The sequence below is a fragment of the Hylaeus anthracinus genome, unplaced genomic scaffold, assembly GCF_026225885.1.
Source record: "Hylaeus anthracinus isolate JK02 unplaced genomic scaffold, UHH_iyHylAnth1.0_haploid 3, whole genome shotgun sequence".
NCBI lineage: Eukaryota > Metazoa > Arthropoda > Insecta > Hymenoptera > Colletidae > Hylaeus > Hylaeus anthracinus.
Window position 1 is genome coordinate 2616135 of NW_026535284.1, and position 18271 is coordinate 2634405.

Sequence of the window (18271 nt, forward strand, 5' to 3'; positions counted from 1 at the left end):
GACCGAGCGTCTGGAATACGAGACGCGTTGCTACTTTCGGTTCATTATACAGAAAGTCGATTCATAGAATTAATTCGCAACCAACTCCGACTAGTCGAGAAACCCTTGCACCGATATTTCTCGTTTAGTCGAACACCACTGCACCCTGAAACAACGACCGCTGATGAACTAACGGTAACGGATGTCGGGCAAATCCACTCGTGTCGTGATAGTAGACAGCGTGCGCGAGGTAAGCTGCAGATGAAGTGTAACGGGTGGTAATTGAGAAATGAGGTGAACGTGGAGAGAGTGTTGAACGGGATGGTCGTATCTTAGCGCGGAAAAGATAAAAAAAAAAACGTGAACAGAGGAGAATGAACAAAGAAAACAAGATGAAAGATGTTTTAAACTAACGAGAGCAAGCACGCCATTGTCTCGCTGCGGCTGATACAAGTTTGCGGATCCGTACATTGTCGCTGAAAAGAAATTCAATGTAAAAGGTGCGGGTGCTTCTCTTGAGTCTTTCACGAACAATTATTCTTGATGTTCTGTTTCAACTCGCTCGTATTTCGCCAATTACTCGAAGACTGCTAGTTACAATCTACCAGCTCATGCAAAACGCGACCAACTCGGATTCGTACGATCCGAATAGTGGCGAAACAGGACGCAGTATTTACAAAGGAGAGAGTACGGTAGTTGTTCGATTCGCAAAGATACCGATTCGATGGATAAAAGCGAAAGACATTTTCGAAGATTTACTTTTAACGATGAAGTCTCGTTAGATCGAATTCTCGTTAGATTTTTCAAATTTACAGGCAGATATATACAGGACATATGAAAGCAGGAATTTAAATTCTTTTTATGACTTTTTTAAATCGATAGAATCAGTAGTACGCAAGTGATAAATACACGATATAAAAAAGCAATGCAAGTGCTACAAAATGATACGTATAAAATAAAACTTAAATACTATTGTTAAATTTAAAGCTTCGTTGAAAAATAACGAAGAAAGAAGAAAGAGAAATCGGAAATGCTATTAGTTCACCCTAACCAAAAAGTCAATCATGATGCACCCCGAGTAAAATGACGTTTGAAAATAAATCATTTATTATCTTCTTGTATCGAACAGCCCCCGTAGAATGTTTCTGCGATGTGCCCACGAGGAATAGCGTGCAGCACGTCGAACTTATCATAATAATTTAAAGGCTGTGTATAGGTTGCATAGCCACTAGCAGTCTTTCTCGATAGGAGTGCCGCTACTGTCTAAGTCTAACACGAATCCATGCAACGACTACGTGCAACTAATGATACAAGGAGTACTACAGGCGTGTTTCATTACTAGCTTCGAATGTCGCCGACACTCGAGATATGTCTCAAAATAGCGTACCGATATGTGTGTGTACGTGTCACAGGTGAACATTCCGAAATATTCGCAAAGGATTCGTTACGAAAGAAGATTTTAGCGATTGTTCAAGCGAGTAACGGAACACAGGCTGCGCGACGAGTGAACTTAGAAAGAACATGTGTAAGAATGTTGCGCTCGAGGAAAAGGTTGGGTTACCTCTTGGCTCGTGGCCGTAGTAACTCTCATGATGGGCACCTGAAGGGGCAAGAAGAAAGTGTCGAGTGTTAGTTGACGGAATTGGGGCTCGTTAGAGTTTCAAGTGAGCTAGAAAACCTCGATCCAGCGCCAAGCTGAGGGGAGAGGATCGTATCGAGGTTGTGTGGACTGATAATCGCGGACGAAAAAAATAAAATGTATTACGATGTAGGTACGTGGTTTCACGATCACCAGAGCCAATGTTTCTGTTCGATCGCTGCCAAATGTAGTTCGCGACGATCATTCGCGCGCGATTACCAGGCGGCTGCGTTCGATTCGTCTGAAAACGATAACTCAGCTCTGAATCTCCCGTTACGAATTACGTTGTCTTGGTAAAATTTAATTTGAGACACAACGTTGCCGACGGCAATCCTGAATGTCCGATTCCGATCGCGGAAGGACTTTTCCAAATACAAATACTCTACCCTGACCGAAGACAAACGTATCGGACCATGGCCGCTGTGGTAGTTTCGTGATCAGTGTAGGTTCTTCGTTAGAGTAGTCCTATTTTTCTTTTCGTTGCGAAATTGTTTTTTGCTCGATCCACCGAATGGGTCCAATTCTTGCAAAGTTCACTTTCAGTTACAGTAACTCTAGAAGCTGTAGTATAGCGTGTAGTAAAGGTAACCGAAGGTTAAGATATCTATTTCGTCAGAGATTATAAACGGATGGTGGTAGGGGAATAATTTTCTCTTAAGGAGTGAGAGGTTCTTATAAATTTAAAAAGTGGTACTTTTGGGTATTCTTTTGGACTACAACATTATAAGTATATTCCCAGACAAGTTGATCTAACTGAAAATGACGGAGTTATAGCTTCAACATGAAACGTGGAGACGTGTATGTGTGATTCATCATCAATACTTTAAACGCGTTTTTCTTTAAATCACATGTTTTCATATCGGTGAACAAGATTTTTCTTTCTCGAAAATTCAATTACATTGTAAATATAAATTGCTTTAACATGGCTCAATGTCACCAGAATTATATCAAATTTCGTACAGATACGTGGCTACTAGTTCATCATAAAGTCAAGAATTCATTACTGTTTATTAATATTTAATTACAAATGAGTAATTGCCAGCTAACGATGCTTTTCATTTTCACCATTAAAGAGTATCGAGGGAAGTTCGTGTTCGAAACAACTACCAGTCAGACAATTATTACATAATGAGATTTACTTTTTCAATTTTGAAAAAGAATGCTCAAAATGAAAAAAAACATAAAAAATTCATATTTAAGGTTTGTAATGTTTCTAGTTTTTTAATTATCAATTTTTTTTAATTAGTCTGGTATCGACCATAGATATATTGATATTATTGAAGGTATTTCTTGATTTTTTGATAAGCAAAACGGTCTACACAGTGACAACCATGAACATACTATTTTTAAAAGAGTGCTTTACAAGATCACTTGTATTACGTTTAATTTAGAACATTTTTGTTAAAAATAAATTTTGTATATTTCTACAGTATGAATAAATATGTGTGCAATACTTTATACAAAAAATTTTTTGTAGATTTAAAAAGAAGTCCAAAAGAATACCAGAAAATTGGCGCTCTAGACCAGGATTAGTAAACTACCCGCAGACAGTTTTTACAGATGAGTTAATTGGAAAGATTAATATTAATAAATGACCATTTAGAAATAACTTTAACGATAGGATGTATCAACTTCAAACTCCGATATGATGAAATATTGTCTCAAAAAAAAAACCAATTATATTATACATTCATCGTATCAGTACAAAAATTAGCTCTATAATACGTTTATTAATAAATAGAAATATTTTACTCATTTTTGTTGTAAGTATTAGCATATGTGCATACGTATTATGTAAAAATATTTCTTCCTATCAAACAAATTTAGAACCTCTTTTTCTGTCATTAGATTTAAACCTTTTAAAAAAAAATTTGTCAACCCCTGCTCTAGATTATAATACCCTCTTAAGCTATCGAAGAGTTCGTTGCCTCCGTTTAATGAAATCTGACGATCCCGCATTGTCCTCAAGAAAAGAGACAATACATGTACTTACATGAAACTTCGCTCATGATGAAATTCCACATGGAATACTTTTCAACAAACTGGAACCATCGTGACGTGCGAGCAAAACATGTTTCGAACGTTTATCGTAGCTAACCACCCTATTCTCCATCAGCGACTTCATTCTCCGCGATAATGAAACCCACGTAGAATATTTGTACTTCGAAACATTCAGCTGCGCGATCATCGACGAAAGTGTCCGGCCGTGACCGACGCGTCAGAATGAACAGAATACCTGATGTGACGCGCGGCGTCAACGCGTCCACAGGTGCGTCAGGCGCAGGAATGGGACGTGGCACCGTAGCGATCACCGGAGGATGCGTGGCCCTCCAATAAGCTTCCAGGTACTCGGCGACGTGCTCGCAAGCCTCTTCCAGTTGATTTTCGTCCAGGATCACATCGAACATTTCCGGCGGACACTGCGCCAGCTTCTCAGCTGCCACCATTTGTACGTTCAGGTGTTTGATCTGTGACTTTCCCCGCGTTTTGATCAACCTTTGGAGCACTTTCGGCGACGAGATCTTCAGGTAGACGATCGTGGGCGCTAGGCTGGTTTTCGCTAGCTGCGACGGATGATTTATAGTGTCGCAGTCGAGCACCACCAACTGGAAAGTGAACGATTAGGATCGATACTCCTGGTGAAAACGTGAACATGATCGATGGTGATCGGTCGATTACCTGCAGAGTCCTGGCAAGCTCGAAAATCCTTTCGATCTCTGCCTGAACCTCCGCCAGAGAGCTGCTCCTGCTGGTCGATCGTTCCATGAGGGCTCTTTTCGTTGGATTGTTCAACACAGATGTCTTCGCCAACGAAATGTCTGCCATTACCCTGGTGATGATTATTCTGAAACCGTGAGAAAGGGTCGTCGTTTTTAGACAGCGTGTTCTTCGGGTTTGCGACGTTACGCGAAAGAGTTTCGCTCACCTGCCCGCGAATCGATGCTTTAAGAAATCGAACAACGCCTTCTGCATCATATCTGTGACCTGGTAACCCTTCAGCGATGGACCCACCAAGACGACAGGCCTCATGGATGGTACGACGTCATACGGTGTTGTCGTTTCCTGGAAAAAGTGACGGGCAAATCAGTCTGACCAATCTAAGAGGAGACCCGTTCGCCAGGATCAGCCCCAGGATAGTCTCACTTACGTCGGACTTCGTGAGGACGGAAGGCAACATTGAAAACATTGAAAACAGTTAATGGCCACGTTGACTCGATACATGCGACCTACCCTCCTGCACGGCCAAAGACCTTCCCGATCGCATCGCTTCGTGCATTCTCTTCCGCTTCCAAAGGCGCTTTGGCCAGGCAGTATGTTTTGGTAACTACGATCGACTTATGCTATCAACGACCTCCTACCGACTAATCTCTTCGAAGCTATTCTACCGATAACAGAGAACCATTTTCGTGTCGTTTCCGCGGAAGACACATCCAATGGTGCTTTTCGAGCGAATAATATAAATAATATCGATACTAACCGAGGATTCTGGGTATAAACCGTGTCCTTTGGATAAGTAACTCTAATTTTGTCAGCATTGTAGCTAGCTTTTACTACCGTTTAACCGCTTTTACTACCGTCTAGCACTACCGTCGAACAATTGTACCCGTGTACCTTATACTTCTTTCTACAATTATTGGATTACTGATAACTGATCTATGGATTAATCGACTCGTCCCTCTACTCTCTATTTCCAAAAATATAGTAGCGTGCATAAGAAGCATGACTATAACGTTGGTAGTTCCAGTGTTAAGATACCTGTGCTCGTGTCATTGTGTACGGTTTACCCGTCTCTGATAGAATCGAGTTTCATGCCTCGGTGTTATTTATTATAAACTTTAATGGTATAAGAACCCTCAGTTAGTATCAACCACGAAAATCTTAATATAAAAATGATCCGTCAAGAACACACAATACCTGAACAGTTACCGATCGATGCTAGAAATACTCTACTCACATCGACACACTGATATACAAGGAAGAAAAACGAAGCCATTCATTCTCCACTCCGTTCATGAAGCAGTCAGCAGACTCGAAGAGAATCAACTTTTCGCCTCGTTAACAAGAGGAAAAGAAACGGCCCTTTTCGGTGTGACAATCACTGAAAGCCATCGCGATATTATTACATAAACTCTCTTCGAGAGAGTGTTACGAGTGGCTGAGTGCTCGATGTACTTTTTCAACAAATACACAATGCACAGAGTTTACAGTCGCACGCATACAGTCGCATACTTACAGAAATAAATCCGCTAGTCCTCGCGTGGCCCATGATATTTTCTAGCACCGACAGATAAATTTAGACTCGAAAGCCTCGACCACGTCGCGAGCATCATCGCGAGCTCGGAATCTCTGGCAAATTCGCGAAAAATGTTAAACCACCCCCAACCGGTCAACGTGAAGAAAAACACCGCGCGTGTCGTTGTACGAAAAAAGACTTTCGTTGGACAATTTGATCAATGTGGACGAAACTTTACGCACATGTACTAGGAAGTATCCAAAAATAAACAGGATTGTATTCTTTAAATGGGCTTTCCGGTGTTTACAATTTCGTGGTTACCTCCAAGGTGCCGTCTAAGTTGATACATTTGTCCTAGCATGTATTCCATTATTGGAAACAGTTCAGGAAGTCTTCAACGCTCTCAATCGTACTGCAATTACCGTACTCTAAGTACTCATAAGTCGATACTGTCCTGAGGTAATTTCGGTGAAAGTCCTATTATTTATTTACGTTTAGTATTTGACAAGGTTTTAAGACACCTATGCTTACTCCAACTGCCTTATACATTTAGTTAATGTATCGTAACAGTCACTTTGTTAAGACAGTGTCCATTTGTATGAATGCATTCGAAAATTAACTTTTCGTTAGTTTTCGTGTTATTAGTTCAAGTAAAAGTGATCAGTATTAAATGTATAATACACCTACATGCTCCAAAGAAAACAACTCAATGAAGAAAAGTGAAGAGGCCATAAATGGTACAGGTATTTTTTCTTAAAGAGTTCCAGAACTGTTTCCAACATTGTAAGTAACATTAAGACAAGTGTACCGCCTCGTGTGGAATTTAAGGGGCTTTCCTAGTTACAATTTAAACAAAAAACGATTTTCCAGCTTTTGCGTTTTTGTTAAATGCATACGTCTTAACTATGTCCAAACGAAAAAGAGTTACGGTAATCCGAAAAATATTCTCGAAGTTACAGGCATCTTTGTTAAGAATTTTTTATCAGGTGTAATCTGTATTTAAAACTTTAAAAGTGTTTTTCTCAAAACAACGTTTTTAAATTGATGGTTAAAATATTTCGCGAACGTCTGAGACTGTCGGGTTCGGATTTTTACACAAGAACTTTGTTTTTTAATCTTTATTCGAAGGTCTTTTCGTTTCGATCGATATTATTTATTTTATTATCGATTTTTAGTCGAAGACTAAAATTTTCAGTTAAGAATCCGTCATTTCGTTCAAACGTAATATTTTGCTTATTCCTTCGATTAAAGACAAGTTGTACCTTATATTAACTGACTATTTATTGTTCTTTGATTTTGGATAACCCAATCTACAGATATTTTGATCACCGCAAAACATCTTTTTTTGAAGATGCGCTCGAAAATCAGTAATAGCATCTCGACAAATTAATATTATTGTAAAAAAAATATGAGTATATACGCAGTGATCTACGCAACTCAATGTAACAAATTTAATAATATAAATGCAAACGTCTTTCCAAAAGAAATTCTTGAAAAATCGTTTTTTCGATCTCTTGAATAGGTATAACCCTTTAATGGATACTAGAATGTGAAACTGCAAACTTCGATAAATATGTTGAAACAAAGATTCCAGTCTTTTTTTGGATATCCTTCCCTCCGAGCTTCTAGCTCGGGACTACGCTAGAGCTCAAAGTGAAACTAAGCACGACACAACGGACTGGTCCAGATCGTTTACCGGCTTCTTGAAGAAGTTCTTCCGTTTATCCTTGGCTGGTGGTGTCGTCAAGGTCGCTTTGCCGCCACGCACATTCCCGACGCTGTCGCTGTCGTCACCTGTCGAGGAAGCACAATCACCCATTACTCGCGAAACGATCCTTTCCTACCTGAACATCGATGAGTGTCCCTCTTTCTCTCAAAGGAAACTAGTGACAAGCTTAAAACACGCGATGCAGTCTAAGAACCTAGGGTTCTAAATTCGATGCATTGGTCCCGAGGTTATAGAAGCAACTACCAACGACGGTCAAACATAGCGGTACTAAGTGTCACGGACGCGTTTCTGTGTGTGTTTGTGCGTGTTTGTATATGTGTGAATGTGTGTGTGTGTGTGTATCTTGAGAGGTATGCATCGACTAGTGCGGTGACTAGCGTTTGGTGTGATCGGTTGATCGTAGTTGTACTTGATTAAATTGAAAGCGAATGGCAATTGGCACTAATTTAAGCGAGTCGGTGTATTCGTACGAAGGTCGTCGGGATTGATCCCCTCGTGGGAGATCAATTTTTAAAATTGATCCCAAATATTTATAGGGATTTATATTATCTGCAACAAGAAAAGTTACTTGCAACTGAGTCGAGGAGTCTTCTCGCTTTAGGAGTTGGAAAAGTCGATTCTTTTTCTCAATTTTTTTGAAAGCATGGAATATATAGAATATATCCGTGAAATGATATCGAAAAGAATCATAAAGTTGATCGACTTTTGGAAATTTTTCGAGGCTGTACGATGGTCGTTGTGAGAGAATGAATTTTCTCATTGCGTCACACACAAGAGCATGCAAACACGACATTATGCATCGATGTTCAAACAATAAAAGTGGCGAAATTTGATCCGATAAACAACAAAAACATATGCAAAAATTGAAAGCGATTACGAAGCTTCTAATTATGACACATATTTAAGGAGCTAAAGTTGAAGACCCTCGAAAATTGAAGTAGCAAGTTTACGATTGATACTAACCGAGGTTTTCGGGTGCAAGTTGTCTCCTTTGGTAAGATACTCCGACATTTTCCCAGCATTTCATCTAGTTTCTTCAGGGATCAAGTGACACACTAATAATAATGTCATCCGTCATAATAATAATATCGGTATATTATTTGACTCCTGAGCAGCCAACTGCAGTGCTGACGAAACTTCGGAGCTTCGAAAGCTTCGGTTAGTATTAATCGTGAAACCGTCAAATATCTTAGTCGGTTCATTTGAAGAGGATGACCTAGTATTATCATTGTCTGGGTCATCATCTCAACCTATGTTTGATCTTTGCATTCCTTCGGAAGATTTTTCCAATGACCCACGTAACGATAACTAAACTCTCTATTGCTCAACACACTATACCAATCGTTGCTAGTTTACCCAGCAACTAAAAAGGTAAAGGTGGTGATTGGAAATAAGAAGCTCGCGAGTGATGCGTGTGTGAAAAAGAACAAAAGCTACAGTGTTCGAGTGTTGAAATACTTAGGGCCAGAAGCGTAAGTGTTCGTTAAGTTACGTCGTCTTTTACTCTGTTTCTCTTTCGCTCTCTCTCTCTCTCTTTCTTTCTCTCTCTCTCTCTCTTTTATATTTTGCCGTAGAAACGATCTCCTCCGTCTGTTTTCTCTGTCGGACATCGATCGGTCAAGATGAGAGAATTCCCGAACAGGTAGATACACCGTGGTTTTCGGGTCGGGGAAAGAAAGAAGGACGTGCTAGGATACCTGGTGTAGGTGGTGTGGAACCACGTGAGGGCATACCACTCTCGCCAAGGTTCCCTGAAGACCCTCCGCGCGCCGAATAGAGACCCTTTGTGCCACGTGCAGCGCTCGCCTGCTGCCTCAGGGCTTCCAACTTCTCCGGGGATGGGATGAAGCCAACGTCCGAGTTCTCTTTCACCAGCCTACCTATCCACCAGTTGTTGTCGTACTTCTCCTGAGGGGTATCGTGGGTAATGATTACTTCAGATTTCGTCCTGGATCTTAGTCGAGCGTTACTCGTGCATGCGAACAATGGCTAGAAGCACCCGAGCTTCTGCTGAATCTTTTGTCATCTATGGCATCGTTACTTTTTAATTGGAACTGAAAATCAGTTGGCCGCTCAAGGCCACTTTTCGCGCTATGGGGCATGTGGTGATCCTTATTTTCACGCAAGGAGTCTTTCGGTTTTATATAGAGATGTATGAGGTACGCGGTGATTTTTATGAAACCTCGTAGATAGATCGAGAATCGAGAAATATTTCAATCATATCTGACTGTTCGTGTCAACATTTGACGGTTGGTGAAGTATTTAAAAATAATGACTCTTATCATCTCGCTCGTGTGTTACATATTCATTTGTTTAATTTCAATTTCAACATTTTTTTCATTTAAAGGAACAATCGATTACAAAATCTGAATTTCTGTAGACATTCAAACATGATGCAAGGATACTACGCTTGACAAACAACAAAGAGGTGAGGGTAAGTCTTCGGAGACCTTGAGCAGCCAATTGTGTCTGCTTCGACTACAACATCCAACAAGTTGGTCTGTTTATTCTTCGCATGCTTAACTCACACAGCAACAGTTTATATACTACGAGTAACAGTTTCTATACTACAATTACGTTTAACCCTCTACCGCGTAGTGTCCACGATCGGGAACCTGGTTAAAGTGAATCCCAGTTAAATTTACCGAGAATATTTTACGAAATTTGTGAATGACGTGTTCTTAAGAGAACATATAATAAATCTGCAGGTTCAGCCACGTATTGTTTAGTTTGAGTATTACTTAATTCAAAGATGTACAATCATCTATAGTGCACGTTGTCTTTAAGATTATCGTTTAATGCAAAATAATAATTTTTTTAGAGCAATAAATTTTAAATACTCATAATTGATCTGTAATTAGACCGTAAACATGACAATTACAAATATCGAATTCCAAAGCATTATTTTATATGCTTTTGGTAATAAATGTGATTACATTTTTACCAAATTACATTTAGCGATTACATTTAGCAAGTCACAATTGACTCAAGGCGAGCGAAAAATATTTCTTACATCCAAAGAAAATAATTCAGGTTCGAAAGTGTTGAACAAAATTCATGCAGTAAAGGGTTAAAACACTAGTTTATCAATTTGAATGGGTGATCTAATTATTCGAAGCAGTATACATGAATGTCATTGTACCTAAAGTGGACCAGATAGCTTACAGTGTATCAATATTTCAGTGAAACTATAACCATTTACCTTGATGTGCAGAAAGTCGCGGACCTCGAAGCTGACCGCCGAGCCATGAACTGGCGAATCGTCGTCGACGGATCCATCGTAACTCACGTTGGTCCGCACTGCGAACGCTACCGGTTTCGTCTGAATGATTCACAAAAACTCTCCATTAATATCGTTCTGGCGACGTTTACAAAACGTAGCAGCATGTTTTTCGTAAATTTTGTACAAATAATATCGATCTATATTTGACTGTCTCGAAATAAGAAACGAGCATTATTGACACGAATTTTAATTTAAACTTTTAAAAGATGTTTCCTCGTTCTTTGTTTAATGTTATAAGCTCAAATTTTAACAGGCGCATTTTTATATGTAAATGAAAATTTTGACCCTGTTTGGGAGAGAAATTCTCTTTTTAACTCTTTGCGGACGGAGCCGTTCAACGAGCGTATTATTTGTATATTTGTAATATACGATTGCAATATTTGTAATTCTGAACATGACTGTAGACCAAGACTCAATATAGTAAATAGTGTTTGTTTTGAGACAGCTATATTATGCGACAGTATTCTATTTTCGATTTTTTTGTTTAGTTGTGATATTTATAGTTTTGTGACATGACTCTAGACTAAGATTCAATCTAATAAATAGTGTTTGTTTTGAGACAGCTATATTATGTATTAGTATTCATTTTATTCGATCCTGCATCGTTTTATCTGTTTTACGATGCGAAATTTATTATAAGGGTTGCGCATTGGTGGTTGCGTTTCTGTTATTACCATTCAAATTTATATCTTCACAGATACAGGAAAAGAAATGAATCTTGAATGCAAGTATGTCCAATTTTCTAAACGGTATAACATATACACTATTGTTGATTTTTTCTATATTTTTGCCGTTGTCCACATTCTCATACATTATACCATATTTTGACTTGTCATAAATCTATAAACACCCGCAGTCGAATTATTACGAAGCAACGTGTAGTCAAATATCGATCCTTATTATTTTATACGTGAAAGCATCTCTATTGTTATTTTGTTTTTCAAGAAACACCGGTGTCATGGCGGATGAACATGGCAGTCACGTGACTCGCTTTATTGCCCGCAATATCGACTTTTCTATTAGGTCACGATGTAATTCGGTAAAACGCGAGATATCTGCGCAACCATAACCGGCGCATAAAGTAAAAACCCGATGAGATCACGGATGATCGGTACATTGTCAACGCTGTTCACGTGTCAGGTCGCCCCGTCAATAAAGAATAAAAGCGTGCCACATCGATAGGGTGTTCCCCGTGTTTATTGCGACGCTCTTATACCTCGAAGGTCGTGTCCCGTGAATCAATATTCATTTATTGTTCAGTTCGGTTGATCGGTCGAGCATGCTCCCGAACTTCGAAACGAATGTTTCTTCGGCAGGAACTACAGTGGATAAAAAAAATACTGTCACACTTGCGTCTCGTTAAATGTCTTTATAAATTCGAGTAGTATATTAATACAATATACATGTTTCGATATTATATAGCATACAGAAATAGAAATAAAAATTTGAAAACGAAAAATAAGCAATATAAATGTTTCGAAGAATGGGCTATTGCAAGAATGGTTGAAAATTGCCCCGAAAGCTATAGAGAGATTGGTAGAATTGATGACAAATCGATTACAAACTTAATTAATGTTAAAACCACTCGCATGAAATATTACAAACATGTTTTTTTTATAATTCAAAAGAACTGTTAATTTGATAATTAAAGAGTAGGCGTGCCGATACCTTTTTAGGATGCGAGAATATTTATTTTGTATTAATATATTATTTGAATACGTTCGAATACGAATGATATTTGATTAAAAGTCAATGTGCCAATACTTTTTGCGCCCACTATATTCGTAATTTAAATGCAAGCAATCGACACTTCGATTCCTTTCCGAATAATCCTTTCCATCCCTAAAACGGAGACTCCCGCTTTATTGGCAACGATAAACATCCACAGTTTGGTCATAAAAGTGATAGTAATCGTATACGATCCGATGAGCATGAATAGCAGTTGTATTCAAGGATCTCCGAAAATTGTTTATTGGGATTGCCAATACTTGTTGTAGGTACATGATTATTTTTAAATATTTATAATATAACTTTTCCAAATGCAAATTGAACCCCTTTTTGATGAACAAATTTCTACAATAATAATACACTTCAATATGTTCTGTAAATTCAACAATTCTATGTATTCGATCGACTTCATTTTGGATGTAATACGACAAATAAGTTTTTTTTTGCCGATTTTGAGTACTAAATAAATCATTAACGAACCACCACCAAAGTCTTTTCTTTTCGTAATTCATGCCAATAATATTTAAAGCCGTCTGGTGTGTCTGTGCAAATTTGGAATGGACCTATTTGTGTATTGCTTTAAGTGTCAATTTCTGTTACATTCTTCTGCAGCGAGCCACGCAAATCTTTTTCAAATTTACCACATACACCTTGTAGTAATCAGTTCAAAGTAATCAATTTATTGCAATGTTGTGCTACACTTTTCAACTTTAGTTACAGATGTTATCACTTGTCAGAAGGGTTTTATCATCTTATTTTTCATCTTATTTTATATTATTTGTCATTTTGTTTTTATGTCATTTTTAAGAGTGCGTGATTTATTATGTCTTTTGACAATTGCACGATTAGAATATCCCATATCCCTATAAGCATTGATGCCTTCTCTTCACTTGTTAATAATGTTCCACGTGGCATTCTAATAAAAATGAATTAAAATATAATATACACACGATTTCTATGAATTTATATATCAATTTTAGTATGGATACATACTTTCGTGTTGCGGTTGAACTTCTCTAATTTTATCTGGTTGAAGTAATCTCCATAAAATCTGAATACAAACTATGTATATGACTCTATAGAAACAGCACGCAGCAGAAAAGCGAATAGGCGCGAAAGTAAACACTTTCGAGAAAGGGCTATATACATTTATATTTTGTATGCAAACTAAACAGAATCATACTTAAGGAAAAGTAACACATTTGGCATTTTTTGAACAGAGTTTCTATTCGTGACTAATTACGTATTATGCGCAATATACGGCAAACGTGGTTTCGAGCCATATAGATGTGCGCGCAGCAAGCACACGCTCAAGTTCGTTACGTACAAAAAAAACGCAAACAGGCAAAAAGAAGAAACACACTGCTTGGGACAATTACCTCGCTCTACAGATATACATCCCCTGCATCAAATGACACAATCAATATACAGAATTCATTGATCACATTTTAACAGCATTATTTTTGTAAAAATGTATGGAAAAATGTATGTGACTTTGTAAAAATTTCAGGCAAAAAAAGGTATTCGTTTAAATTGAATACAAATACATGCTCGAGCCATCCGAGAAGAATTATCTCATAACAATTATCTCTGAAGGATCACGAGGAATACTTTTAATCATCCGAGACACCCCGATACGCTTACTCCAGCTCGGTTACGAGTAATTACGAATAACAGAGGACAAAAAGTGCAGTCATTGGGAATTGTATGGCATTGTCAGCTGACAATTACACGATCAATGGCTCGAATATCGTGTATTGGTATCAAGGAAACGTATAATCAAAGGCAATAATATCGGCGCGCCTCGCAAAGCTTACAAAGCGTTCGCATCTATCATCGCGACAAAGGATCGCGAAACGTCTAATTGGTTTCGCCAGCAGCCACCGCGTGAAATCTCATTAGTCTGGCGCGCGTATTCATTGACACGCTTTTCATTCCCTGGCGGCGACTCAGACGCTTCGCGAGGCTGGCGTCGGAAGCACCGACCCCCATCCTCTGTCCGGAAGACGCTCGATCGATACGAACGATTTACGAAAGACTCATGGAAAAACAGCAGGCGATGGAAGGAGAGGAAACTGGAACATGCGAAAGATCAATGACTTACCCTGGCTTTTTCAAGTTGATTGAGGGCCTGCCTCTCCTTCTCGCGACGTAAGCTCTCTTTCTCCTCGTCCAGCGAGAGATCTGAGCTCGGCTGCGAGTAGTTCGAGTCTGCCGAGCCCTGAAACACGAAACAAACACGTTCAGATTGCGCCCTCGGGCCACGAGAGTTATTACAGTTTGGATTCTCGTTCGGTTGTTACCAACAAACTTACGGGGTTAATGCGAATTATTAATCAAAGAGTATATTTCTAGAACGTCTTATCCGACGGATGTCAGACGAATTATTAACAACAAGGATATTAAAAATATCCTTAAAAAAATGGATATTAAAAATATCCTATAAAAATGATTCAAGATGAATAAATAAATTTTATACAAACAAAGTTTGTTATTTCATTTATTAGAGTGCACAGAAGTGTACTCGATTTTAACATTTAATTCCCCATTATTACAATCCTTACATTATTTTTTTTTACATGATTTCTCTATTTACATTTTCTCATTGCATTCCAAAAATAATTGAGTAAGCATTTTCTCTATCTTTTCTAGTAAAGACAAAAAAGGAAAGAAAGTATTCATTTCTTCACTTTCATCTTATTCTATGTGCCTCATCAATTCTATTTTCTTCCAGTTTTCTTTTATTTTCTTTGATTTTATTCCTTGATATTCGTTATGCCATTTATCTTATACTCGTTTGTTCGTATGTTCCGGCTGATATACGTATGTTCATAAGAAATACATAACGCGAGAGAATCAGAGACGTAGTAGCATATTGTACAGCGTATCGAGACGATCCTTTCACGTCTTCGTGTCTGCTTATCGATTGCTTCGAACGAGGCAAAGCCAACCGCCCATAATCTGAAACTCGGAATTCCTTGATGGCATTACGTTACGTTCCACATTCCCAGAATTTCGACCACTACCAGCGAACATGATGGTTCCCGCGAGATTTTTCAAGAGGCCAAAGCTCCGCGAACTATGAAGCACCTCCGTTGTTTTGTCTACGAAAGTTTTGATGAAGTTCTCAAGGGCTTACAGTGTCAGGAGGTATTAGTTAAGAATGAGCACTCCCGTCGGATTTTCAGACAAGTGCTGTTGGTTCGCTATTGAACAGACTTTATAAACATTTTAAAGCAACGGTTTACACAATCGTTTTGTTATTTGAATCGAAACTGCCGCCGGAAACGCGGGACACCGGTTAATTCTTTCGGAGTGTTAAATTTGTCAGAAGAGCTTACCGCGCACTTGTTAAAACAGCTTTTGTGTTGCTTTAATTGAATCATACGTTAACCCTTACGTACGTGGTGCATACGCGACAAATGTTGTACTAACGCTAATTAATATGGAAGAATACTATATTTTTTTTCTTATTAATGGGGCATGTCCGATCAGAACACTTAAATTTTTGACTTTTTGGACGTTTTCTTACGGTATATGATGGTAAAAATAGCCCCTGAAAATTTCAAGTCAATCCGCTTGAAGTTGAAGATAAACGACTTCATGCGTAAATTGAATTTGAAAGTTTAAATGTGTTTTTCTCGAAATGATTTCTTCTTAATCGGTGACTACGGTATCTCAAAAGCTAGTGAAGCAATTTAGTTTATGTTTTTAAAGCTTTTGCATAATATTTAATATCTGTGTAATCGAAAAGGGGCGTTTTTTGTCCGAGAATCGACAATTTATTTAGGTGATCGCTATTTTATCGCAAAATAATATTTTGTAAAATGCTTTGTTCAAATTGGAGATATATTAATAATATATTAACTAAAACTTTTTGAATTGAGGGGTGTGCAGCAATAAAGAGGTAGCTCCATTTTTTCAAATTTTCCTTCTTATTGCAACACACCCCATAATAACTTTATTTTCATATTTATATTTTTGATGAATAAACATTTTTGAATTATTTTTGTTGTAATATTAAGGAGTGCCAATTTATTAAATGTGACCAATTTCATTAAAAAATATAAATGCGTCTTTTAGAAAAAAAATCTCCAACTTGACGTCTATTAAGAGTTAAAAGATCGTGATCGTAATGTAAAAATCGTACAACAAGAAGACATTTACCCAGGAAAAGTATCGTACAAATGCGAGTTTACCATTAGAAATAAGTAAATCAGTAAAAAAGGCCGTGCAGTAGAAACGGCCAGTGCCGGTAAGACACAGACAATACCATTCTACTTGCTCTACGCGCAGTTTCTTCCTCGCGTGTTTCAAAATTACGTGAATCAATGAAAACTGTAGCCTTAAAGCGTCACGATAAGTATAATGAAATATTTAAAAAGATTGTTAGACTGTACACTATTCTTTAATAAGTGATTTATACATCTGTGAAAATCAAATTCGATTATAGAATATAGAAGAATTGATTATCTCAGAGATGAAAACTCCCAATTGGTTTAAGTGATCTTTCCAGTGTAAAACTTTAAAAATATCAATTTTTGTTCTAGTTTCGAAAGTAAGTATATTTAAAAATACACTATTAAAATTTGGAGAGGCTATTTGCAGCCGATCGAAACTGATAGACGTCATAGTGAAATTAAGCACGAATGAAAGTTATAAGAGAACACATCACAGTAACAATTTGAAAAAATCAATTTTCTTCTTTCATTTTCTGTAAGACATATGTACATTTAAAAAATGCTCTCTCCAAGTTATGATAAAGTTCGTAAAATTAACGAAGATATTAAATGATCCGTGAAGGGTTGTCAATCGCGTGCCCACGTGTCACTAAAGGTTTAAACGTGTTTTTCTAGAAACATCATTTTGCATCTGTTTGTCAGGATAAAAAGAAAATCTATCAAACCTATCTTTCTGAAATTCAAATATGTTATTCTGCACACCAGTGTCCACCATATAATCCTCGTACTCTTTAAAAAGTGACTATTTGGGTACTTGAGTTTAAACGAGTGCTATTTTCTTTATTTCTTTACTTGGACGATTTATTTTACTTTCAATCGTTTAATTATGCAGAGAGTTTAATTTAAAGAGTTATCTACTATATGTATGCAATTATCCACGCAGAGAATATATATCGCGGTCAATATTAGTGTCGATCAAAACTAGTGTCGATGAATTCTGGTCAGCGAAATCGGTGTCGATTTCCGTGGAACCCGAATAACGCGCAATAGAAATTATAATTCTATCAATATAACGACATAACGCAATTCATTGCGTCTGCAGGCGAAATGTTCGACCAAATGTCCGAAGACCACCTTATCTCGTATCTATTGGCAACGATGTAGCAACAAGGGAGCTTCTTGGCTCTCAATTAATTCCCGTTCAAATTAATCGAATCGATTGCCTCCCTCGATGGAAGTCTTATCGGTGCTTGCCGTAAACAAGGAATCTATGAAGGCAAGGCGCAATTTATAACAGTTTTATCGATCCCGACCGGTGACATTGACGTATTGATCCGCTTTTCAAAGTCGAAGCTTCCGCATGTCCCGTAATTAAGTACATAATTAAATGCAAAGGATGGCCGCGTCGTGTATTTGCGCCGTCACTTATTGTTCAATTTGCATTTCATCGTGTCGTACAATGAACCAATCCCGCAACTTACAATAATATAAAAATATT

At 37.9% G+C, this 18271-nt stretch overlaps 2 protein-coding genes across 21 annotated transcripts in view; one reads left to right on the forward strand and one right to left on the reverse strand.

The window, feature by feature from the left end:
• Window positions 1–18271, forward strand: part of LOC128894264 (uncharacterized) — a 302271-nt gene that overhangs the window by 83601 nt on the left and 200399 nt on the right. The gene's annotated exons all lie outside the window — the stretch shown is intronic.
• Window positions 1–18271, reverse strand: part of LOC128894237 (voltage-dependent L-type calcium channel subunit beta-2) — a 175209-nt gene that overhangs the window by 17339 nt on the left and 139599 nt on the right. For 17 of the 20 annotated variants that reach the window (XR_008461485.1, XR_008461486.1, XR_008461484.1 and 14 more), the window contains 8 exons: window positions 14697–14813; window positions 10784–10903; window positions 9279–9489; window positions 7549–7646; window positions 4545–4681; window positions 4298–4463; window positions 3855–4224; window positions 1541–1579 (listed from right to left, as the gene is read on the reverse strand). Coding sequence is in view for 15 of the 20 variants with exons in the window: in XM_054155859.1 (XP_054011834.1) it covers window positions 1541–1579; window positions 3855–4224; window positions 4298–4463; window positions 4545–4681; window positions 7549–7646; window positions 9279–9489; window positions 10784–10903; window positions 14697–14813 (1258 nt within the window). In the remaining 5 variants the exon portion in view is untranslated. The remainder of the gene's footprint in view (window positions 1–1540; window positions 1580–3854; window positions 4225–4297; window positions 4464–4544; window positions 4682–7548; window positions 7647–9278; window positions 9490–10783; window positions 10904–14696; window positions 14814–18271) is intronic. The other 3 variants (XR_008461487.1, XM_054155864.1, XM_054155863.1) reach the window with 2 other exon arrangements.